A 23,802-nucleotide genomic window follows, 5' to 3' on the forward strand; every position below is an offset into this window, starting at 1 on the left:
GGGGCTATTTAAAGGGCCTGGGAGGAGGAGAGCCCAGAGGGAGTGAGCAGTCATGGCCACTTCAGAGCTGAGCTGCCAGGTGTCGGAGGAGAACTGTGAGCGCCGTGAGGCCTTCTGGGCTGAGTGGAAGGATCTGACGCTGTCCACAAGGCCTGAGGAGGGGTGAGTGCCAGCCAGTCAGGGGTCCCCCATGCTCTCCTGAGACTCATGAGACCAGAGCACAAAGCCCGGGAGAGGTTTTGAGGGGTGGGGGCCAGGAGAGTGCCTGCTGGGGAAAGTGGAGTCACCCCTCCAGCAGCCCCAGGGAGCTCTGCCGCCCAGCCGGTGAAGGGCGGGCAGCAGCTCTCGGGGTTCAGTGTCCCTTCGCTTCTCCTTCCCAGTTGCTCCCTGCATGAGGAGGATACCCAGCGGCACGAGACCTACCACCGGCAGGGGCAGTGCCAGGCGCTGGTGCAGCGTTCCCCCTGGCTGGTGATGCGGATGGGCATCCTCGGGCGTGGGCTGCAGGAGTACCAGCTGCCCTACCAGCGGGTGCTGCCCCTGCCCATCTTCACCCCCGCCAAGGTGGGCGGCACCAAGGAGGAGCGCGAGGAGACCCCCATCCAGCTGCGGGAGCTGCTGGCCCTGGAAACGGCCCTGGGAGGCCAGTGCGTGGACCGCCAGGACATGGCCGAGATCACCAAGCAGCTGCCTCCCGTGGTGCCCGTCAGCAAGCCCGGCGCCCTTCGTCGCTGTCTGTCTCGCTCCCTGTCTCAGGAAGCACAGAGGGGCTGAGAGGGACCGTGACTCGGGCTCCACTGTGCCTGCCCTGGGCTGGGCCCTTCCTGGCTAGGACCATGGAGGGGAGCTGCTGGTCACGGATGCTTCGTAGTTTGCCCAGAGTTGGGGGCTAGGGGAGGAGGGAGCCAGAGGCCAGGATGCCTGGATCTTCTGAGTTCCCAGAGGGAGGGGAGCGGACGATGGGCACAAAAGATGAAGAGCTGGGGGCCAGCACGGCCAAGTACCCCCAGTCCCAGGAGGAAGGGCAGAAGAAGCTGATGAGGGCAAGAGGTCCCTGAAAGGAGTGACCCCAGTCCAGATTTCAGCTTCAGAGAAGGATGAAGAAAAGCTGTAAGAGGATCTGGAGTGCTCTGGGAAGGAGACTGGAGGGAGGGGGACGTGAAGAGGGCAGAGGCAGGGTGAAGCCCCCAGCACCCTCTGTTAGTGCTGCAATAAACGCTCAATCACGTGCCAGAGTTTCGTCTCTTTCCTTGTGGTTGAGGGGCCCACCTGTTGGTGTCCCCCCCCAATGCTCACTTCTGGGAACAGGCCCTGCATCTCAGCTAAATATGGCAGAATTAGTGGGTCACCCCATGCTTGAGGGGAGGGGCTGTAGGACAGAGCTGTAAACAGGGTGGCTATCTGTCTAGTCCCCCTGACTGCTGTGAGCCCTGGCCTCTGCCTCTAGTCCTCTGGCACTGTGCAGTGCCCAGGAGGCCAGTTGGCATCCAGGGTTTGTTGAAATGATCTCATGGAGAATAAGGAGGGGGCTGGCACCAGGACTGTCCTTAGCTGTGCCAGGGTGTGGATGGGGTCGATGACCCCAGGGCTGACCTATCTCTCAGTTCTGAATCGAGACAGAATCGATCCTTGGCTGGGGTCAGGTGTTCTACCCTCCCTGGCCGGGGAGCCCAAGGTGGGTTGTTGGGGGTAAAGTGTGTGTGTAGGGGGTCAGGTTCCTGTCTGTGACCTCTGCAGCTGTTGGGGTAAGTCATGCCCCAACCTGGCTGCCTGGCCCAACTAGAAGACAAGTTTCTCTTGGACAAGGTATGGGGGGCGGGTGGCACGGAGGAGGCCTGGGCCCCATCTTGGCAGGGGCTGGTAGCCTACCCAGGGCGGAGAAACACTAGACTTGGTCAGAGAGGGGTCACACTCCAGGAAGACCATGGAGATGGCCTCCACAGAATCCACTTCCTATTTGGGGGGATAGGAGGGGAGAACCTGGCATCTTGACAATCTGGTACCTGGAGTGCCAAGCAGTCTGCAGGCCTGGCCCGGTCCTACTCCCCCAGAGCGGGCTGGAGTATGGGCTGTGAGATGAGAGGGGTCATACTCCAGACCAGGCGACACACCTAATCCCTTGGCGTCCGAGGCTGGGCTCGTGTCCCCTGGTAGCCCTGGCAGCCTGGAGAAGGCACCCTACGCCCTTCCGTCCTCACCTGGGCCCCTCGCCCTAGACGTGACGGGAACATCCTGAGCCTTCCGGGAGATACACGGCTGGAAGCCCGCAGGGCCTGCAGAGGAGGCCGGGCTGTTCCTCTGCTGCACACATTAGCCCCACTCGCCTCCCCTATCGTCACTGCCATCTGACGGGCGGGGTTGGTGTTCTGCTGTGCAGCTCCAGGGCTACTGAGACCGTGCGGGAGGCCAGAACGGACTGTCCTTTCTGGAGTCAGGGTGGGGAGCGGGGCAGCGGGGGCGGGATGGGAATGCTAGAGAACGCTGGGACGGAAGAGAGGCCTGGTGGAGGGGAGCTGGGGGGGGTGCTTACTAAGAAGGGGGGTGGATGTTGGATAGGGTGTCCCTGAGATGGGGAGCCTGGCGGGGACTGGGCCCTTGGTGGAGAGCGCTGGGAGCTGGGAACTGGGGACAGGGCTAACTTGAACCCTGGCAAAAGAAAAGGGAAGGGATGCCAGGCAAAAGGGGTGAATGCGGGACTGGAGAAGAGCGACGTGGAGGTGCTGGGACTGGCGGCTGCGGGGGTCCATGGAATCTGGGGGTAGGAAGCTGAGGGGCAGGGCGCGGGAGCTGGTCTTGGAGGGCAGGTGAGGCAGAGCGGAGGGCAGCCGGGAGCAATGGTGGAGCAGATGCTCCCCCCCACCCCACCCCCGCGTGTCTGCTGCTGGGACACTAAAGGAGATGGATGGGATAGGGAAGACGCAGCAGCGTGGCCCCAGGCAGCTCATCGCTCAGCCGCCGCCCCCGCACCGGAGGGGCCAGGGCGCGCGGGCGGGGGTCGCGCCGCAGATAAAAGCGAGCGGGGCGCAAGGGCGGCCGCGGCGGCAGCATGAGCGGGACAGACCGGAGGCAGGCGGCGGGCGCGGCGCCCGACTCAGGCCCGGGCCTGGCGGCGGTCGCCTCGGCCTACCAGCGCTTTGAGCCCCGCGCCTACCTCCGCAACAACTACGCGCCCCCGAGGGGGGACCTGAGCTGCCCCGACGGCGTCGGGCCTTGGAAGCTGCGCTGCTTGGCTCAGACCTTCGCCACCGGTGAGCGCGGGGGAAACAAGACAAAAAGTCATCAGGGAACCAGAGGGGCAGCACGCCAGAGCCCAAGGTCAAATTAAGAGGTGAAATAGAAGAGGAAGAGGAGCAGGAACCCTCATGTGAGAGGAGAGAGATGAGGAGAGGGGTTCGGAACTGAGAGGAGAGGTGGGGAAGGTGGACCGCTGGGGGCAGGCGGAGGAGAGGCGCTGCCAGGCATCTGAGATTTCCCCCAACGTAATCCCCACTGGTGGGCATAGCTTATGGTTGTGGAACCTGAGTCTCAGAGAGGTTAAGTTCATTTCCCAAGGTAACTCAGTCGATGCTGGAGCCGGGCCTCAGACCCTGGTCTATCTAACTCCAGAGCTAATGCTTTTTCCAGATAGCTCCAGAGCTAATGCTTTTTCTCACTTAACACCAGGAGAAGGAACAGAGAGAAGCGGGGAAGAAGCAGGAAAGGGAGGCAGTGACTGAGGCTGGGGGCTGCAGGCCTAGCACCAGGGCCTGTTTCCTCTGCCCACCCAGGTGAGGTGTCTGGCCGCACCCTCATTGACATCGGTTCAGGCCCCACTATATACCAGCTGCTTAGCGCCTGTGCCCACTTTGAGGACATCACCATGACAGATTTCCTGGAGGTGAACCGCCAGGAGCTGAGGCTCTGGCTGCGAGAAGAGCCTGGGGCTTTCGACTGGAGCGTGTACAGCCAGCATGTCTGTCTCATCGAGGGCAAAGGGTAAGGGCTGGGGGGTGAGGGTTGGGTGGGGGGTTTCCCGGGAGTGGCTGGTGGGAACCAACAGAGAACTGAGTGTGGGCGGCCGGAACCCTGGTCCTGACCCTACCTTTTGCCCCCAAACAGGGAATCCTGGCAGGAGAAGGAGCGCCAGCTGCGAGCCAGGGTGAAGAGGATCCTGCCCATCGATGTGCACCAGCCCCAGCCCCTGGGCACCGAAGGCCTGGCACCCCTGCCTGCCGACGCCCTGGTCTCTGCCTTCTGCCTGGAGGCTGTGAGTCCGGACCTGGCCAGCTTCCAGCGGGCCCTGGACCACATCACCACACTGCTGAGGCCTGGGGGGCACCTCCTTCTCATCGGGGCCCTGGAGGAGTCATGGTACCTGGCTGGGGAGGCCAGGCTGGCGGTGGTGCCCGTGCGCGAGGCGGAGGTGAGGGAGGCCCTGGTGCAGAGTGGCTATGAGGTGCGGGATCTGCGCACCTACACCATGCCTGCCCACCTTCGGACGGGTGTAGACGATGTCAAGGGCATCTTCTTCACCTGGGCCCAGAAGAAGGTGGGGGTGTGAGGTCCCTGTGCACGCAGGGCCAATGGCCCTCACCCGCCTAGATTCCCTGTTGTCCGAGGTGCCCTCTAATAAAGAAAGAAGTCCCTGCCAGTTGGTGTAAGTGCCGTCTGTGGCTCTCCGGGGAAGGGTTCTGCCTTGTGTTGCGGGGGTATGGGAGGCATCGGCCCTGGCCTTCCCCCCCCCAGAAGCTTCCAGAAAGGTCAGTTTCTGTACACTCATTCTTCCCACACTAAGGAAGGCCAGGGTCACAGGAGCTCCTTCAGTATCTGCCGTGTGCCCTGGGCCTGCTAGATCCCTTCCATCCCCACACTCAGCAGTACCCTACTTGCAGGTTAAGAAAGATTAAGAACCAATAAATAGTAGTGGAGCTTAGTGGAACCCAGAAGGGAAGGGAGGTGTAAGGAACTTGTGGCCAGTGGAGCTACCATCCAGTCACAAAGACCCAGAGATGGGAGGGGAGAAACACAGGCACCAGCTTCTTCCTCCAGCCCCCACAATAAGTGGGACAGAAGCTCCATCCGTATCTGCTGTTGCCCTGAATCTAGTTCCTGCCATCCCCACTCCCACGTTCCTAGCTAGAGACCCCTCCGCCCCGCTGCTGCCTCCAGCCAGCTCTGTCTTCTTCCCTCCAGCCCATTCTACTCACACAAATGAGATCGAAAACAGTAGGTGAGGCTGAGAATTGGTTTATTAAGAATGTCCCTTGCCACCCTCCTCACCTTAAAATAGTTCTTAGTATCAAAAGAAGTTAACACAGGCCACCCAAGTCCCTGAGGCTGGAGTCCTAGCTCAGCGCCCTTACCCCCAGGGAGGGGAAGAGGAGCAGACTCCCTGCTCTAATCAGAGATGGCTGTGGGATGGAAAGTTTCTGGAGCTCCACGTTCTATCCGTGTGGAGCAGGAATGTGCTATGGCTGCTGGCAACTGGCAGGGGTCACCTTTACCACGGCGTAGGCACAGCACTGCCCCTGCCTGCTTCTGGGAAGATCACAGACCAGACCCAGCCAAGATCTTCCCCCCTCTTCCCCTAGACTGCCCCTTTACCCACACCGCCTCCCCCCCCCGCCCGGAAGTAGCAAAGGGGCTTCGCAGGCAGGGCACTAGGGTAGGGGATGGCGAACCATGTCTAGCAAGGAGGATCCCCATTTTCCTTCCCCCCTGCCTCCCAAGGGGCTGATTCTGGGGGTGATCTTGAGTTGTGTGGGAGCCCTATGAGGTTTGTAAAGAGAGGGGAGTGCAAAAGAAAGGAACACATATACACACATGCAACCTGGACACCCTTACCCCTGCCAGATCTTGAGGACAGCCTGGCTCTCTGCCTGGCCTGGGCTGTGTGCAGCTGGTGTTCAGTCAGTGGTTGGCCACATGATTTGATCTCCCCCAGCCCCCACTCACACTCCCTTGCACTCACGTTCAGTCTCCGCACATTCCCCTAACCCACACTAACCCGCCTGTCCCCCAACACACACACTTCAAAACCACTCACACACATCTGCACTTTCCACACTGCAACAAGGCCAATGCTCACCACTCCCCCGGGCACCCCACACACCCCAGATCTGCGTCCACCACCCCATCAGCCTACACACTTGGTCTCCCTCACACACTCATGTGTGGGCTCCCAACCAGAACAGCAGCTCAGGGGCCAGAGGGATTCCTGCCCTATGCTCCCTGGGGTCCTGGCTCCAAAGAGGGAGTGCGGTGAGGCCTCCCGGGGGTCTGACTGGGGCAAGTCTGAGTGAGACTGCTCTCCAATCCCAATAGCTTACTTCCTCTAGATCCCATGAGATCTGCTGGGGAACTTGGGCAGCCGAAGAGCAAGCACCTAGTGCCACCTAGTGGTGCCCCGAGGAGGGCACGGGGTAATAGAAGGGACCTCACCGTATTCCCAAAGGCCGTGGTACCTGGTCTCCCAGTTAGATAGAGGGCTCTGGAAACCACCCCGGCAGTGAGGGGATGTGAGGAGGAGGCTGACAGGTAGGGAGAGACAGCCTCCTCTCGGTGGAGCTAAGAACACAGTTCCAGTCCAGTTCAGCTCCAGGGACCAGGTCTAGCCCCCGATGTTATGAGGCCAGGTCTGCTGGGAGGCCAAGACCTGTGGGGGTCATGTGGGGGTGAGCAAGGGGTGGACAGGTTACATGATTCTGGGTCCACACCCTTCATGTCCAAGATCAAGATGCTGAAAGGAAAACAAATCATCTCAAGGACTTTGGAGGAGAAGGGGAGCCAGCAGGGGCAGACAGGATTCTCAAGAGGGCAGATCTGCTTCCAGCGCCTTCAGTCCAGCTTGACCTTGGCCTCTGACTCCTTCAGCAGGTAGAGGCTGTCATCTTCCAGAAAGCTGTGGGAGGAGCGGGGAGCCCACTGAGGCAAGGCACAGCTCTGAGAGCGTCCCCTGGGGGCAGGGGCGGGTGGTGCAGGCAGGCTGGCCTGGTGGGTGGGTGACAGGTGCGCAGAGGCCTCTGAGAAGCCAGCAAGGGAGGGCACAGAGGAGGTGAGTGCTGGGCAGGGAGAGGCACCCACCTGAAGAAGAGGACGTGAACGGGGATGGTGCTGATGTGCCAGATGGCATGCGCATCCAGGACCCAGAAGAGAGGCGGGAAGTCCAGCAGCTCGAGCAGGGACAGCCCCTGCAGCAGCAGGACCACCGCCACGCACTTGTGCACGTGTGGCAGCCGCTGGTTCCGCAGGCACCAGGCCAGCCACCATGCCGCGTTCACCAGGCCTGGGCAGTAGTGGGGAGAGGCTCACTCCCCGGACTCCCTCTCTCCTCCCCAAGTCTCCCCTCTGTGACCCCAGAGCCACCCTCAGGAGCCTCCCCCCCAGCCTCCCCTCTCTCCCACCCCCAAATTCTTTCCTCTTCCTTCATCCTAAGGGTCTCTCTAGAACCTCTTTCTCTGGGGACAGCACCAATGCCCACCTCCGCCCCGAGCCAGCAGTTCTGCAGACGGCCCAGCCCTCCCAGAGAGCCCATCCTGCCTCACCGATTGCCACATTGGCTGCCATGTTGTAGCCGTAGTCGAAGTGGATGAGACTCAGGTAGGAGACGTGCGCTGTCAGCATGAGCAGCAGGAGGGCCCGGAAGGCACTGGCCACGGCCGGGTGCTGCAGCCCCACAGTCCTGCCCCGCCACCCAGAGCTGCTCAGACTGAGAGCGACCGGTCCCCACGGCAGCATGCCCTGAAGCACCCCCTCACCCCAGCAGCCATGCAGGGGAGCCAGGCCAGCAGGGCAGGCTTCCAATCCCCAGGGGGCGGCCTATGACCGTGTGTGATAAAGCTCCTTGGAAAGAGCCAGGGCCCCCCAACCCATCACGGAGTCCCCTCCAGACCTGTCTGGATGCTATGTGCATGCGTGATGAAAGCCCTGGAACAGCAACCCCAGGGAGGGAGACTGGTGACCACTTTCCGCCCCCAGGGCCCGATTTTGCCCCCGTAGCAGCCAAGACGGGCTCACCTGACACAGCACAGATAGATTGAGTGTAGGATGACAGTGGAGGCGCAGAAGTAGTCCATTTTCTGAGGGCAAGGAGAGCTGGATGAAGGACCAGTGTGAAGGGAGTAGGCCATGGACAAGGCTTCATGGAAGGCAGGGCCCGGAGAAGACCTACCAGGGATGGGGGTGGCAGAGAGCCAGCCAGAGTCTAATGTGGGAGTCCCAGGCCTATGGCCGGTGGGGATGTCTCATGCTCCTTTCCTCTATCGCTGTTTTATGTCTGAATTCAATAGACTGACCCTTGTATTCACATTATACAAATTAAAAAAAAAAAAAATGTACTCAGCAGCAAGGGTTTAGAGGTGTGCCGGCCAAGACTCCAGAATGGAAGAGCGTGCGCAGACTTCAGAGTGCAGTCTGGGTTCAACAGCTGCGGGTCGAGTCTGGATTGCCCCCCTTCCCTGGCTGAGTGATCCTGGGCAAGTGACCTCACCTGTCACAGGCTCAGCTGCCGCATCAGTTAGGAGGAGCCAGTAATCACACCTGCCTCACGAGGGTCAAGTGAGGCTTGAGTGTACTAACAGGCTGAAAGGCTCTGCACAAAGCAAGTGTTCTGTGAATCCAGTCAATGTGAGAACTAAGAGCCAGGGCTGCCCCACCGCTGTCCCTGGTCCTCCGGGACTGTCCCCAGAAGATGGAGTGGGAGGGCGCTCACCTCTGTGAGGTCGGTGTCCCTGGTGTGGAAGACTGTGGACCAGAACCAAGCATTGAGGGAGACCTGAGGACAGAGGCGGCCGGTGAGCGCGGCGCCCAGAGGCAGGGAAGACCCCCAGAGGGTCTGCCTCCATCTCACTTTGGGGAAGGGGAGCTGAGAAACGTGCTTCCCTGGGTGCTGAACAAACCCATGCCCCTCCACCCCCAGCCAGTCTGGGTCCCTCAGACTCAAGCTTCCCACCCTTGAACCCCCCCAAGGCTGCGACGCTGCAGCCTCCACAGGTTCCGGCCTGGCCTGGGAACCAGTTCCGGCAGTCAAGTTCCCTGGTTACTCAATGGCTAAGACAACAGCCCCCGGGGAACCTCACCTCCTCCCCCATCTGGCAGGTGATGACAGCCCCACCCAGGCCAGGGGAGCCAGTGACCTCAGCCTCTGGGGGCGGGAATGAAGTGGGTGGGGTGGAGGGGCTTGAGCCAGCTTGGGGTGTGTCTGGAGCAAGCAAGCAAGGGAGGGAGATCAAGCAGATCCCACTGGGGCCAAGTCTCTGAGGAGGAAGCCCAGTCTTCCCCTGGCTGGGCCGGCCCAACCCGCCAGGCCAGTGGCTGCTGCTTGGATCTGGGAGGAGCAAAGGAGCAGGGATGGAGGGGCTGTGGTGGGCAAGGACCCAAGGGAATGCTGGAGGCCTTTCTCCTGGAAATTAACTGCAAGGAGAGAGTACAAATCATCTTGCAAATAAGCCCTCACTCTCGTGGGAGTTGGTGGTGGCATTTTTTTCAGGGACTGCTGAAACCCAATTTACTGAAAGAAGGGTGGGCTGGGGTGGAACACACAACACTGGGCTGGGTGGAAGGGCTGGGAAACCAGTCAAAGGAAGAAACAGCCAAGGTCTGGCCTGGAAGGCCCTGGGGGTGGGGAGGGATGCACCAGAGTGGAACAGGCCTGCCAGAGATGGGTAAAGGCCAGGAGCTGCTCACTTGGGTCCAGTGTACCAGGAAAACTGACCAGGCAGGGGACAGAGGGAGCAGGGTAAAAAACCACTGTCCCCCTGGTATGCAGCACAAAGGTCAGGGGGTGGGATGAGTTCCCTAACACAGGCTTGAGGGGGCTTGTGAGGAAATGGGGAGAGCAATGGGGTGGAGGCCTAAGCTCTACTGCAAAGCTGCTCAAGCCTGGACATCTCTGGAGGCTCAGAGAGCCTGGTGAGGCTGTCTGGCCTGGGCTCAGGGCTGACTCTTACTGCTTCTGCTCCTCATGACCTGGGCACAGGCCCTGCCCTTCTGGGCCCAAGCTCCCCCCGGGACAAATCAGGGGTTGCCCAAAGTGATCCTTTGTCCCCTTTCCAGCCCTGATGTCAGGTGATTAATCCAGGTCTTTTGAGGACAGCCATCCTATTCCATCCCTGGAGACTGTACCCCTTCCCCAGAGACAGTAATGGGCGCTGGTCTGGAGGCTGGAAGATGGAACAGGACAAAGTCCTTCCTCAGGCTCTGCTTCTGCCAAGTCTGTGGTGCCCGGGTCGGAGTAGGGAGAGAAGCAGGCTCAGTGCTGGAGATGGGGCCCAGGTGATCATGTGGGCCAGGTCTCCTGGGCAGGCCAGGCACAGGGACATCCTTGGGGAGGGAAGTGGCCCTGAAAGCCAACGTGACGGGGAGGCAGAGGGGAAGGCAGCAGGCAATGGCAGCCAGCCAGGTCTCCTTGTCACCCATGGCAGGAAGGGGGAGGTGACAGGCAGACTAAATGGCAGCTGGAGGGTTGTGGGGGAACGCACAGGGCTGGGGCTTCGCTCTATGGGACAGGGATTGGGGTTGTTTGGTCCCCTGTCCAACTGCCTCCCCGGGGTGCCTTCCACTTACAGAGACCCACCTGAAGCCTGGACTCTGCACCCTGAAAAGTCCCCTTTCCCCTGGGAAGTGTCTCATTATGGGGGGCTCCTCTTCTGACCCTCTCCTCAGACTTGGGAGATAGTGTCATTAAGAGTGCAGGCCCTAGGGCCAGACTGCCAGGGTTCAAATCCTGCCTCTGCATTTCCTGTGTGTCCTTGGGCAAGTTATTTAGCCTTGTTGGGCCTCAGTTTTCTCATCTGTAAAATGGGAATAATCATAGTATTGATAAGGATTTAATGAACAAAACAAGTACAGTGTACAGCACAGTGCTCAGGGCAGGGTTAAACATTAGGACTTACTTCTCTCTACCTTGCTGACCAGCATAGGATCCTCACACCCCTTCACAGAACCAAGGCCAAAGAGCCCAAGTCTGTCTCCCACTCTCCTTGGTGGCCAGTGAAGTCTAGGCTGAGAAAGGGTGGTCTCTCCAAATCTGCCTTGGCCCAGCCACAGTTCCAGGCTGGGGACAGGATGTCTGGAGCCTCCATCATGAGATGGACTCTGGGTTCAAGTTTTGTCTCAACCCCTAAACAGCTGTGTGATCTTGAGCAAATAATAGCTTCTCGGAGCCTCAGTTGCCTCACGTACAAAACAGGGTTCAGAATAGCACCCGCTGCATAAGAGGGTCCTGAGGACGATGTCTGCAAGATACCAGGCACAACGAAACCACTCAGTAAGTGGTGGCTATTCCTGGGCCTGGCACATAGTAGGTAGCCCAGAAATATCTGTTTCCTTTATCACATCCAGGGACTGACCCCAACCACTGCCCTTCCTCAAAGGTCACAATGTTCCAGGGAGAACCACAGAGCCCCTAGGGTCTCTTGGTCCCAGATCACAGACGCCGCAGCTGTAGGAAGAGCCCCCTCTCCCTGCTCCTGAGCGACCCCACCAGGATGCACTGAAAAGAGGTACTTCTCTTCGCTCAGAGTTTGTCATTAAGACTCAAGTTTAGGAACAGAAGGATGTGAAGCACAGGAGGGCCCAAGTGTATGGCTGCTCCCAGGCTCCTTGGCCAAGCCTGAGTAGAATGGGGGAGTCGGGGGTGGGGGGTGGTAACTGGCCAATCAGACAGGCCAGGAGGGCCATGGGCGCCAAGAACTTTGCATAAACACTGAGGAAAGGGGGAGGCCAAGGGCAGGATGCCAACGAGGGTGGAAATGGAGGGGGACACGGCAGGCTGGGTGGAGGCTGTTTCAGTCTGTTGGAAAATAAGAAAATTGAGACAAAAATATCATAGCCGTGAAACTGGTTGGATGCCAAGTGAGCCAGATCTGTCAAGAATTCGACCCCAGTGCTAAGCCCCAGTGCTCGGGGCTGTCATTGACACCGCCGTGGTGGGGACAAGTGGGTCTTTAAATAGCTCGCTGTCTCAGAAGTGGGGGAGGCAGAATGTTAAATATGATGCCTGCTGCCATCCTGCCCCCCTCTCCCAGAGGCCTCAGGCAGGGCAAGCCAGCCCCAGTTCACTCCTGAGAGAGAAGTGGGCAAGAAGTGGATGGAGACGGAAGGAGGGGGACTTTTTCCACCATCAAAAAGGATTCCTTGATTTCCTGCCATTGCCTGTTCCACTGGCGCTTGTCTGACTGTAGGGACGTACTTCTGGAAGCCTAGCCATCTTTCTGCTGTCTCTTCTCCCAGTTTCCTCAGCAGAGGTGGGGTACAGTTAGTCCCCACCACCAGAAATCATCCTGAAGAGATAGTCTGGCCTTTCCTGGCACCCCATCCTCACTCTACCCCAAGGACTTTTCCTTGTTGGATGAAGGGACAGAGAACCGGTTTAGCCTCAGAGCTTTAGCAAAGAGCAGTGGCCCCCGGTTCCATGAAGTCAAAGGTCTGTGGTGGGCTCTTCCAAAGCCTGGCCGCTGCCCAGCCCAAGTCCAGGTCTAAATGTCAAGGCAAGGGTTGACTTCTTATGCCAAAGCTTCATCAGCTCTGCTAAGTGCCGGAGAAAAAGCCGCTGAGGACCCTCCCCCTCCCCAAGACCTCACCTGGAGCAGGTAGGGGGGCCTTCCCACCCCAACTCACTAAAAATCAGGAGCCCCAGTCGCTCCAGGAAACCCAGCCTACAACAAAGTCCACAGTCACAACCTCCATACAGCTTGGGATTTTTCCCTCTTGCAAATACACACAGGACTAAAGATTGAGTGTAAAATCCACCCTGGATCATCAAAGAGAGTGTGGGCACTGAGACTCTGTCCCTCGAGGGCCTCCTGGTGACACGAACAAGGGGCCCTATGTCCTCAGGGTGTCCTAAGACACAGGCCGCAGGTACCCGTCCTCTCCCAACCTGGCACCACCTGCTGTGTCCCGAAGGGCCCTGTCATGCTGGACTGCACGACACACCTGGGAGGTGTGATCCTCACCAAGATGGAAGCTGAGTGGCAGATGGCAGTGAGACGAAAGACCCCAGAGTCAGGTGGGATTGGAGTGACAGCTGTGAAGTGAACACCCGCCTCTGGCACGTGTTATGAAGGTGAGGGCAGGAACTCTCTGAGGTCCCCTCGGACCAGTGTGTCTACCCAAGGAGGCTCTGAGTTTGGTTCAGATAGTTCAGGCGGGACTGTCCTGCGATGACAGGGGCAGGGACGGCGGGGCAGTAAGGGCAGACATCAGTGTCCCCGGAAGAACACCAAGGGGAAGGGGACAAATGAACTCTCCTCAGTCTCCCCACCTTTCCTGCTTGCATTCAGTTCAGTTCAGTCGCTCAGTCGTGTCCGACTCTTTGTGACCCCATGAACCACAGCACGCCAGGCCTCCCCATCTGTCACCAACTCCCGGAGTTCACCCAAACCCATGTCCATTGAGTCGGTGATGCCATCCAACCATCTCATCCTCTGTCGTCACCTTCTCCTCCTGCCCTCAATCTTTCCCAGCATCAGGGTCTTTTCAAATGAGTCAGCTCTTCACACGAGGTGGCCAAAGTATTGGAGTTTCAGCTTCAACATCAGTCCTTCCAACCCAGGACTGATCTCCTTTAGGATGGACTGGTTGGATCTCCTAGCTGTCCAAGGGACTCTCAAGAGTCTTCTCCAACACCACAGTTCAAAAGCATCAATTCTTCGGCGCTCAGCATTCTTTATAGTCCAACTCTCATATCCATACATGACCACTGGAAAAGCCCTAGCCTTGACTAGACGGACCTTTGTTGGCAAAGTAATGTCTCTGCTTTTTAATATGCTGTCTAGGTTGGTCATAATTTTCCTTCCAAGGAGTCAGCGTCTAGCCAGACCCAAATTCGCTTCTCTGCGTGAGACCAAAAACAAGGAGTGGTGGCTCTGTCCCACCCAGTGACAGGCTGGGATGATGCCAGGCCCGTCTACACAAGAATTCTGGCCCCTCAGTCTGGCACTCACCTTCTCTGCTCCCTCTTAACTCCCTCGTCTGCCCTTCAGCCAGCCACAGTGGTCAGGCTGACCTTCCCAAGGATGCTGGTCTGGGCCCCACACTAACCAGCTTCTGCACCTCTGCTCCTGCTCGGCCCCCAGCTCGGGAGGCGGGAATCCAACGTCCTCTCCCCTCTGGGCACATGTCTAAGCCTGACCAGACCTACGGATCCCACAGAAGGAGATGCAGGCTCCTCTCCTCCCCGCGCTTCCCTGAGAGACTCCTCCACCCAGACGATGTGGTTTCCACCTCATAGCTCGCCAGGCTCGCTCCCTGAGCCCTCTTCGCCTTGGCCACTATCCTGCCTCCCAGACTGGCCAGACCTGCACCTCCCACTCAGCTTAGCTCCTTGGGATGGGGGCTTCAGCCACCATAAGCACGAACCCCTGTCTCCACCCAGAGCAGATACCCAGTGAACATGTAGCGCCACACGTGGAGACAGCCCAGAGCGGCCTGGGGGCTCAGGCCCTGGAGTCGGACAGCCCTGGGGGCCAGCCCGTCTCCACTAGTCACCACCTTGTGAGCTGATAACTCTGGGTATGCTTCCCCGCTCTGAGCCTTCCACAGGGCTTGCAGTGGTATATGAGGATTAAATGAGAAAATGTACATATAGAACTTAGGACCACGCCCATCATGTGATCTGAGTTCTAGAACTGATAAAGATTATGAATATTGTTGAACGGAAAGTATCAGGGAGGCGCACCGTTCCCCAGAGGTTCCATGGCCTCCTTCTGGCGCTCCTTCCAGGCCCCATCTTTGAAGTCTGAGGTTTGGCCTAGACTTCCGGCACCTGACACGATCAGCTTCCCCAGGGTCCTCAGAAACCTTCAGTCTCATTCTATTTGACTGAAGCAGAATTCAGGAGAATGGCCTACTCCTTCCTATCCTTGTCCCAGGGCTCCCCCAAGCACACGATGGCCTTGCGGCTTTCCGTCTGCCCCTTGGGCCACACCTTCTGTCTGCATGGCTGGCTCCTCCTCCTCTGTTCAGCCGTTACGTCTCGGGGTTTCTCGGGGCTCCGTCCCAGATCCCTTCGCTTCTCCCCAAGCTCCCCCGGTGGCGACATCCACACTCACAGTTTCTATCAGTGTCTTCTAAGCAGACGCACAGGGCTTGTCCTTGATGCTTCACTTCTCATCTTAGGTCGCCTCACAGCCAAGACGGAGTAAGAGTGTAAACTCTGGAGCCAGATGCCAGGCCAGACCCTGGCTCCTGGTGCAGGGAACTGAAACTTTACAGTCCTTGGTTTCCTTGACTGTAAACTGAGGACAACAATACTGCCTACCTCATAAGCTTTTTACGGGATTAATAAGGTTAATATTTATAAAATGCTTAGAATGATACCTGGCACAGAGTAAGAGCTGTGCATGGGTTTGTTAAAGAAACACATTAAAAAATTTTAATGTTACCTCCAAACCATAGCTCAAACACACTTCTCTTTAATACCCCTCCTTCCCCAGATCTGTGCCACCTCTGTAGCCTAGCTACTGTGCCCTACACTAAAGTTACCAAATAGGCCCTGCATCCACTCCTGCCTCCTCCAACCTGGCCTCTACACAGAGGCCAGAATGGCAAATGTATTCACGAAGCCCCTTCTCTGCAACCCTCATTGCTTCCGGAGGTTTTGGGAGTGAAGATCTAAAGGGTTACAATGAGGTTTTGGGAGTCAAGATCTAAAGTGTTACAATGAGGTTTGGGAGTCAAGATCTAAAGTGTTACAATGAGGTTTGGGGAGTGAAGATCTAAAGCGTTCGTTACTATGCTGCAGCTCTCCACCTCCACCCATCTCCAGGCTCCACCTGCTGCCCACCCGCTCACCGGCCTCACACCCCCTCCCAGAATCCTGCCTGGTCGGCCTCCCGGCGTTCATGTCCTCACATGACCTGCACTCTGTCCTGCCAGTGCACGTTCACCCATCATTCTGATTTGACCTCACATACCCCTTCCTCACGGAAGCCTTCTTGGATTGCCCCGTGCTGGTCTAGACCCCACCACACCCCCCACAGCACTGATCTAGCCTTCACTGCACTTGTTCATAGCTGACCTTTTACATTCAATTGTGTACTTATGTGACTGGTCCCAGAGGGTGGGGACCCATGTATTTTTATATGCTTTTGGATCTCTCGCACATAGTAGGTACTCAACACCTGAACAAATGGCTGCTTTGATGGAAGCAAGGTGAGTGAGTGGGGGCTGTTTCCCTAAGGTTTACTGTGGTAGCTCTGATCCAGAGACATCTACTGCAACCTCTCATGCCCTCCCCAAGGAGATTATGGTTCATATCTGTACCACAGTCCCTGTTTCTCACACAGCTCCAGGCCCCAGATGCTGGCTCTTCTGACCATCCACTCTATGAAGCTCTGAGACCTCTCTGGATACTCAGATGGAACATATTTCAGCTTCTCCAGGGATGGTCTAAGCTCTAGATGGAGTGCTGTCGCTGCCACTGCCTCTAGGCCTTGGCTGGGGTTGACAGGGCTTTGAACCCTCCACAGGGATCCTGGGAAAGACCTGTGGTCCCAGTATGCTCCTACCACCCATCTCCCTTCTGTGTCTGTAAACTGTCCTACTGGGTGTTTGAGCAGGACGAGACCAAGGTCTCTTTCCTCTCTCCCTCCCTCTCAGACAGCCTGATCCAGGATCTTCTAGAAGGCAAAGGCCTGATCCAGGACCTTCCCTGCTCTCCCCAGGCTGGACCACCCCACAGCTGCAGGTTTAACCCTGGAAAATTGAGGGGAATCTAGGTGGGTGAGAATGGGGAACGAAGGCTTCCTCGTTCTCGGAGGAGGGGTAGAACAGGAATCCTGCCAGGTTACCTACCCAGGCAAAGGCCACACAGGTGGGGTACATAGGGGAGGAGGCTGGCACGGAGGTGCGGTAGCGACAGAGCATCACCAGGCTGGCCAGGCCATTGAGGAAAGAGGCCACAGCAGAAGCTGGCTCTTGGAAGCACAGGAACCGGGAGAAGGGCCACTGAAAAAGGAGCACATGGGCGGGGCCTGAGGGGCGGGCAATGCCCAGCTGGCCCCACCCACCTCCGCTTGACCTGCTGCATCCCCAGCTCCCCAGCCAGCTCCTCAGCTCTGGACCTTGGCCAAAGCCTCAGATGCAGTCCCTCTTCAGGTTAACGAGCTCCCCTGTAGTCCCTAGCTGAAAGTCACCCCTCTATCCTGGCCAGCATTCACAGCACTGGGAAGATCAGGCGGGCCAGTGCCGATGGCTCAGTATGGTTGGTGGAAGCAGCACAGACCTGTCATCTAGAAGACACAAGAACTGACCCATCCTCTACCACTGACCACAGCCCTCTGAGCCTCACCTTACTCTGTGGCAAGCTGGGGAGAATAATTCTTACCAATCGCAACAGTCTAGAATAAGATCTTTATTGGATCAAAGGGTATCAGCAAGCTGAGCCTCTGGCCTCACTGGGCAACCTGAGGGGGTACTTTTATTTTAAATCCAGACCTCTACTGAAGAAGCACAGAGAGCGTAGCAAGGGGACACTCTCGGAATTTGTCCTTGTAGCAAGGTGGGCATCTCAACCACTCTAAGCAGCCCAGTACCACTCCCTGAGGAGACCCCAAAACCTCCCAGATCTTGTTACCTCAAATCCAGAGGCAGGACACACTGTTCCCATCTGATGATAGGAAAGCCAGCATATTTTGAGGACAGGAAACACACACTCATCACCCCACACTTTGGCTTGCTTCAACAGCGTGATCCAACTAGAGGCATCTTACTCCCACCATATACTTAAACTGACCCTCCAGCTCACCTTGCCATGGAACTGAGGCACTTTGTGACCTTCCTGGAGGTAGAGGCCAACGGTGACCCACATACACTCATACTTACAGTCGTCCCGACAGGTCCAACCTGAAACAGATAAATATGGCCTGGTAAATTCCCCAGCACAGGGAGGCACAGAGATAGCCAAAAAGGGGCTCAAACCCTAACACAAGCCAAGAGGGCCTGCAGGTTGGAGAAAACCAGAAGAAATCTGAAAATTCTAACTTTCTGCTTGGACGGATGAGTGATGGTGCAACATACACACAAGGGAAAGGTGCATGTGTGCATGTGTGTTTGTGCGTGTATGTTAGAGTGTACAGTGAGCAAATAGAGATGTCTCTTCTCCTTTCACCCAAGATGGAGATTTTGGCATCTGATGGACTCATCTGTGGACATCTGGATTCCTGTTTGCTCTTCCTGAATACAGGATTTGCTCTCACTCCCCAGGGAGAAACCCTTGTCATCTTAATCCCCGCCTATGAAAATGAAGCTCAGGATCTTCACTCTGACTTTGGAGGACCCACATTGCCTTTTAAACTTTATTTCCCACGACTCCTTTCCAGGCACCCTGCTCCCTGACTAAACCAAGCTGCAGGATGTGTCCATATCTACCCAGGGCCTCCACTCTCTGTTCTTTCTGTCTGGTAAACAAAGGACAGTAAAGAGAACAAACTTGTAGTCCAACAGGCCAGAACTGGAAACTCTACTAGTTACTGGCTGTGTGACTTTGAGCAGGACACCTAACCTCTCTGAGTCTCCTCATTTGTAAAAATCAGGTTAAGAGAATCAATCTCAAAGGGTTGTTGTGAAAAATAACTATTTTGACACCTGTCACACTGTAAGTGCCCACTATGGCCACAGGCCTAAATTTAATGCATCTATCGGGAAGACCTTCCTCTCAGGAATGTCCAAGATAATCAGTGACCCAGCTTGTCAAAGTCACATACGATTCCTTCCTCCCCTACATGCTGCTTAATCTAAGAATCCTTGGGGGCTTGAAATACGGTCTCCTTGCATTATGAGCCCCCAGTGGCAGGACTCTGGTCTGACTTCAGTGTGATTCCAGTACTTTGTACCCAGGCGGTAGTAAATGCCCATTTGACTGAATAAATAAAAAGTAAACGAAGCTCCTGGCTGACAGGCTATCATCACACTGGGGCGCCACTCACTCACAACCATAATGGACCCGAAGGGTATTAGGGGCGGGGCCAATATCATTGGGCGGGGCCTACCGCGGGGTGTGGCTTACCTGCTAGACTCATGTAGATTGGCTGGCGGGAGCGGAAGTGCTTCAGTGCACCCCCCGAGCAGTTCCGCTGTTCGCACCGGAGCACACAGTCGCGGTACACTGGCTCGCGGTCGCCCTGTGAGCCGCTTGCTAGCGCGGCTGCTCCAGCCAGCAGTACCAGCCGCGCAGTCCTCCCGGCCATCCTTCCACCCTGGTCCTCCGCCGGCGGAGGAGCTTAGGAGCTTTCACTTCCGGAGTAAGCGGAAGTGCCTTGTGTTCTTTCATCTGCTCTCCGCTGACGTGCACCCCAGTTTAAATAAAAGTTCCCGGGTTTTTGCCGGCGCCTGCCCCGCCCCTCGCGTAAATGTTATCTGCATGTAAGAAGGCGACAGGGTTAGGGTAAGGGAGACACCGGGTAGGTTAAGAAGCAAAATAAAGTGGTATTTTATCAACATCTGTCTTCTTTCTTCTCCAGGGCCTCTTTGTTTGAGCTAGGGCTATTTTTCTGTCCCCAGTTTAATCGGATTTCTGCACTCTAATGTACCTGGAAATGAAGTGAAGTCGCTCAGTCGTGTCCGACTCTTTCCGACCCCATGCACTGTAGCCTACAAGGCTCCTCTGTCCATGGAATTTTCCAGGCAAGAGCACTGTAGTGGGTTGCCATTTCCTTCTCCAGGGGATCTTCCCGGCCCAGGGATTGAACCTGGGGCTCCCACATTGCAGGCAGACGCTTTACTGTCTGAGCCGCCAGGGAAGCCAATATACCTGGAAGTGTTCATTTATCTTCCAACTCCACTGGCACCACCACTCTAGTTAAAGAAATCATCGTCTGTCGTCCAGGCATCCAAAGTATCCTCTTAACACATACCCCTACTTCTACTTACACCCCTCCAGCCCATGCTCCATTTCCAAATATTGAAATTTGACCATATCATTCTCCTTAAAATTCTTTACTGGCTCCTACTTGCCTCAAGATAAAATCATAATTCCACAAGCCCTGCATAATCTGACTCCTGCCTACTGATCTCCCTCACTTCTCTGCTCCAGACGTCCCTCAGGAGGCCATGGCCCTTGGCTTTCCCTCTTCCCCTCGTCCATATCATTCTTACTCCTGCTGATTCTTTCAGTCTCAACTGAAGCACTGCTTCTAGGAGTAATAACACGTGGAGGGTGATATAACGTATGGTGGTCTCTGTTCCCAGGCAAGACTGTGGAGGGACTTTGCTGTCTTGTTTACTACTCTGCTGCCAGCACTAGTACAGAATTTGCCTCAGGGTAGGCCCAGCATAGATGCAAAGGAGATCACATCTATCATCAACAAACTGCTAAAAAAAGAAAAATGGCATTTGAATTGAAAGACGTCATACTAAGCCTTGCAGTTGACTTTCAGTAGAAATAAAATTCAGAAGACAGTGGAGCCACATATTTAAAACATAGAAGGAAAATTAACTGTTAAAACCTAGGATTTGATATATAAAAATATATATGACTTGAAAATGAAAACTAATTATGAAAAAAAAAAGAAAACTAATTGTTTTCTGACAAACAGAGGTCATATATGGATGTGAGAATTGGACTGTGAAGAAAGCTGATCGCTGAAGAATTGATGCTTTTGAACTGTTGTGTTGGAGAAGACTCTTGAGAGCCCCTTGGGCTGCAAGGAGATCCAACCAGTCCATTCTAAAGGAGATCAGTCCTGGGTGTTCATTGGAAGGACTGATGCTAAAGCTGAAAGTCCAACACTTTGGCCTCCTTATGCAAAGAGTTGACTCATTGGAAAAGACTCTGATGCTGGGAGGGATTGGGGGCAGGCGGAGAAGGGGACGACAGTGAATGAGATGGCTGGATGGCATTATTGACTCAATGGACATGAGGTTGAGTGAACTCCAGGAGTTGGTGATGAACAGGGAGGCCTGGTGTGCTGCGGTTCATGGGGTCGCAAAGAGTCGGACACAACTGAGTGACTGAACTGAACTGACAGAAACAAAGAGAATTTGTCACTGCAGACCTTCAGTGAAAGGGATACTAAAAGGTATTTTTCAAATAGAAGGAACATGTCCCCCAGTGGGAAACATACAAAGGCAGGATGTGATAGAATGAAGGTAGATGTGTTCATAATCTAGATGACTATGGACCACACAAAGTGATAATGAGAAAATTTTGGGGGTCGTTTCTTTTGAATTTTATTAAAACTGGTTTATGGCTTCTCAGGTGACTCAGTGGTAAAGGATTGGCCTGCCAATGCAAGAGACACGGGTTTGATCCCTGGATCGGGAAGATCCCCTGGAGAAGGGAATGGCAACCCACTCCAGCATTTGTGCCTGGAAAATTCCATAGACAGAGGAGCCTAGTGGACTACAGTCCATGGGGCTGCAAAGAGTTGGACACAACTGAGTACACACACACACACACACACACACAAAGGCACTCTCTAAGACCGAACATGGAGTTTGGTGTTTTTGTTTGTTTAAGTGAATGAACAATGCAATTCATCATAAGAATTTGGGTGCCAAAGCTGGGCTATCAAATCACCAGCATGATTCAGACTACGCTGAGATAAGAGAGAAATCCTATTTCAAGAAAAGTTAAGAGGAGGATCTTTGGGAATAAGAACTGAAAGTGAAAGTGTTAGTTGCTCAGTCCTGTCTGACTCTTTCTAACCCCATGGATTGTATAGCCCACTAGGCTCCTCTGTTCATGGAATTCTCCATGCAAGAATACTGTAGTGGGTGGCCATTCCTTTCTCCAGAGGATCTTCCCAACCCAGGGATTGAAGCATAATTAGTGCGTGTGTAATGATTGCCTTTTCCTCCACTCCACTCTCTGGATTCTATTCTTTTTTTTTTTTAAATTAATTTATTTATTTGACTGAACCAGGTCTTAGTTTTGGCATGTGGGATCTAGTGCCCTGACCAGGGATTGAACCCATGGCCCCTGCACCGGGAGCTCGGAGTTTTAGCCACTGGACCACCAGGGGAGTCCCTGGATTCTATCCTTTCACTCTGTCAGCAAACATTTCCTGAGCCCCTAGCCCTAGCACCAAGGTAAGGCCCAGCTCCAGGAGGCACCATTCATATTTTATGTTCTGTGAATGGCACTCAGGGGTGCCCCATTCACATTATATTTTCTGCAAATGGTACCTTTTTCAGTTCAATATGACATGAATAGTGTCCCCTGGAGTTGGGCACTCAGTTTGATACTGATTGGGAAACTGAAATGAACAAAACAACCACTCAGCCCTCCAGGAGCTGACTGAAAATAATCGAGTGCTAATACTATTTTGCATCTGATGGATCAGTTCTTTCTTTTTTCTCTCTCTCTTTAAAAGTTAAAAATAATTGGAGTATAGTTTATTTACAATGTGTGATAGACTAGTTCTTTTATAGTACAATATTTTATTTTGTCCTTACTATAATGCTTGGATGAATATTTTTACTAAGATTCCCACTTAAAAATGAGGAAATTTAGGATTAAAGAAGATGAAATACTGATAGAGTTAGGATTCTCCTTTTGAGAAACAGAGCTCTTAAAACATTCACGGTTCCAATTTAGGAAGCCTCATCCTATATTATATCAAACATCCTAAAATGTGGCAGCACGCACATTAAATAAAATTTATAAATAACTATATATAAATTGAACTGAGTTTATGTAAATAGTTGACATATTGTTACATTTTGTACATCTTTAATAAAATATTGTTTTTCTGCAGTTTTCTTATCATATTTTGGAGCTAGCATTGAAATTTTTTTCATGCCTCAAACATTTTTTAGGTCCTTGAAAATTCATGGCTAGCCAATGGAGAAAACAGTCCTAGATTAAAGGTGGAGAGGTCTGTCATGTTGTCCTGATGGGAGATGAGGTGCTGTTTCTTTGGGACATCTCTTGAGAATTTTTCATGCCAGAAGAAACAATTAGCAGGCTTCTCCATCTCCCCACCTTTCAGCCCAAAGACCCTCCTTTCCTTGCTCAAGAGTTCCATCATCTTAATCTGTTTCCTAAGTTGGATTTGGTTTTTTATGTGAGTCACAGCCTGCAAAGTCATTGATTCATTCCTTCAACTCAGGCTTATTGAGCCCTACTGGGTGTTAACAATTGCACTAGGAAAAAAACAGATGAATCAGAAATCCTCCCAAGTCCAGGGAGGAGAAAGACAAGAGCACACAGTACAGTGCGCTGCTGGCTCACAGGCAAACTGACCGCATTCTTAGGATAAAAAACTGAGGGATAGACTCCTGAGGACTCCTCCTAATTCATCAAATAGGTACTGCAGTGTACCATGTGCAAGTCTCTGGGGACAGAGCAATGAACAAGGTGCCATCTTTCTCATGGTCAGAGGAGGAAGACAGGCAATAAGTGGATATTAAACAAAAGACCAGGATAATGTACCAAGAGCACATTGGAATGTTCCAAGAGCACATTGGAATGATCACTATGTAGGACTGTTCAGCACTGTGTAAAATATACATACCTTTTAATCCAGTAATTTCCATAGACTCTCTAACCAGCAATTTCTCTCCTAGGTATATCTACATCTACACAATCTCTAGGTACACCTGCACAAGTGCAAAATGGGGTAAAGTACAAAGCTCTTCAAGGCAGCATTATTCATTATCTTCAATAGCAGAAAAAAAAGAGAGAGAAAACAAAATGTCCAGCTATAAGGAATGAATTACATAAATTGAGGGAGATTCAGATAATTACCATAGAATGCAAAATAGAAATTAATAAGAATGGGGCAGATTTATAATATCCTGACATGGAAAAACCGTCATATTTTTGGTAAGTATAAAAAAGCGAGATACAGAACAATATGTGTGTGTCTACACATTACC

At 54.4% G+C, this 23,802-nt stretch overlaps 3 protein-coding genes across 6 annotated transcripts; 2 read left to right on the plus strand and 1 right to left on the minus strand.

The window, feature by feature from the left end:
• The first annotated feature begins 4 nt into the window (after positions 1–4).
• Positions 5–1,235, plus strand: TCAP (titin-cap). The gene is made up of 2 exons (XM_055407760.1): positions 5–162; positions 381–1,235. The coding sequence occupies exons 1-2, from the start codon at positions 53–55 to the stop codon at positions 772–774; spliced, it is 504 nt and encodes a 167-aa protein (XP_055263735.1). The 5' UTR covers positions 5–52; the 3' UTR covers positions 775–1,235.
• A 1,325-nt stretch (positions 1,236–2,560) lies between these two features.
• On the plus strand, positions 2,561–4,630 carry PNMT (phenylethanolamine N-methyltransferase). The gene is made up of 3 exons (XM_055407757.2): positions 2,561–3,248; positions 3,768–3,975; positions 4,099–4,630. Exons 1-3 carry the CDS (start codon positions 3,047–3,049, stop codon positions 4,538–4,540), a joined length of 852 nt encoding a protein of 283 aa, XP_055263732.2. The 5' UTR covers positions 2,561–3,046; the 3' UTR covers positions 4,541–4,630.
• Positions 4,631–5,130: 500 nt separating this feature from the next.
• Positions 5,131–19,255, minus strand: PGAP3 (post-GPI attachment to proteins phospholipase 3). 4 transcript variants are annotated; one of them, XM_055407751.2, is made up of 8 exons: positions 18,989–19,233; positions 17,729–17,826; positions 16,777–16,929; positions 8,690–8,752; positions 7,996–8,057; positions 7,524–7,660; positions 7,063–7,264; positions 5,150–6,880 (listed from the first exon to the last, which is right to left on the minus strand). In XM_055407751.2, the coding sequence occupies exons 1-8, from the start codon at positions 19,167–19,169 to the stop codon at positions 6,817–6,819; spliced, it is 960 nt and encodes a 319-aa protein (XP_055263726.1). In that variant the 5' UTR covers positions 19,170–19,233; the 3' UTR covers positions 5,150–6,816. The 4 variants fall into 4 exon arrangements, with proteins under 4 accessions (XP_088685169.1, XP_055263727.1, XP_055263730.1 ...); XM_088829043.1 differs by lacking the exon at positions 7,524–7,660 and having other exon boundaries at positions 5,131–6,880; positions 7,063–7,169; positions 18,989–19,255; XM_055407752.2 differs by lacking the exon at positions 8,690–8,752 and having other exon boundaries at positions 5,145–6,880; positions 18,989–19,237.
• Between the last annotated feature and the right edge of the window lie 4,547 nt (positions 19,256–23,802).

This window comes from Moschus berezovskii, chromosome 20 (assembly GCF_049115385.1).
Source record: "Moschus berezovskii isolate FMDL1 chromosome 20, NW_MosBer_1.0, whole genome shotgun sequence".
Lineage (NCBI taxonomy): Eukaryota > Metazoa > Chordata > Mammalia > Artiodactyla > Moschidae > Moschus > Moschus berezovskii.

Excerpts from the sequence above, each read along its gene's own strand:
- PGAP3 (XM_055407751.2), bottom strand. The coding sequence starts at position 19,169 with ATGGCCGGGAGGACTGCGCGGCTGGTACTGCTGGCTGGAGCAGCCGCG. Across the intron at positions 17,827-18,988 it reads AATCTACATGAGTCTAGCAG|GTTGGACCTGTCGGGACGAC; the intron begins GTAAGCCACACC and ends TATCTGTTTCAG. Across the intron at positions 16,930-17,728 it reads TGCCTCAGTTCCATGGCAAG|TGGCCCTTCTCCCGGTTCCT; the intron begins GTGAGCTGGAGG and ends CTCCTTTTTCAG.
- PNMT (XM_055407757.2), top strand. The coding sequence starts at position 3,047 with ATGAGCGGGACAGACCGGAGGCAGGCGGCGGGCGCGGCGCCCGACTCA. Across the intron at positions 3,249-3,767 it reads GGCTCAGACCTTCGCCACCG|GTGAGGTGTCTGGCCGCACC; the intron begins GTGAGCGCGGGG and ends CTGCCCACCCAG. Across the intron at positions 3,976-4,098 it reads TGTCTCATCGAGGGCAAAGG|GGAATCCTGGCAGGAGAAGG; the intron begins GTAAGGGCTGGG and ends GCCCCCAAACAG.
- TCAP (XM_055407760.1), top strand. The coding sequence starts at position 53 with ATGGCCACTTCAGAGCTGAGCTGCCAGGTGTCGGAGGAGAACTGTGAG. Across the intron at positions 163-380 it reads TCCACAAGGCCTGAGGAGGG|TTGCTCCCTGCATGAGGAGG; the intron begins GTGAGTGCCAGC and ends TCTCCTTCCCAG.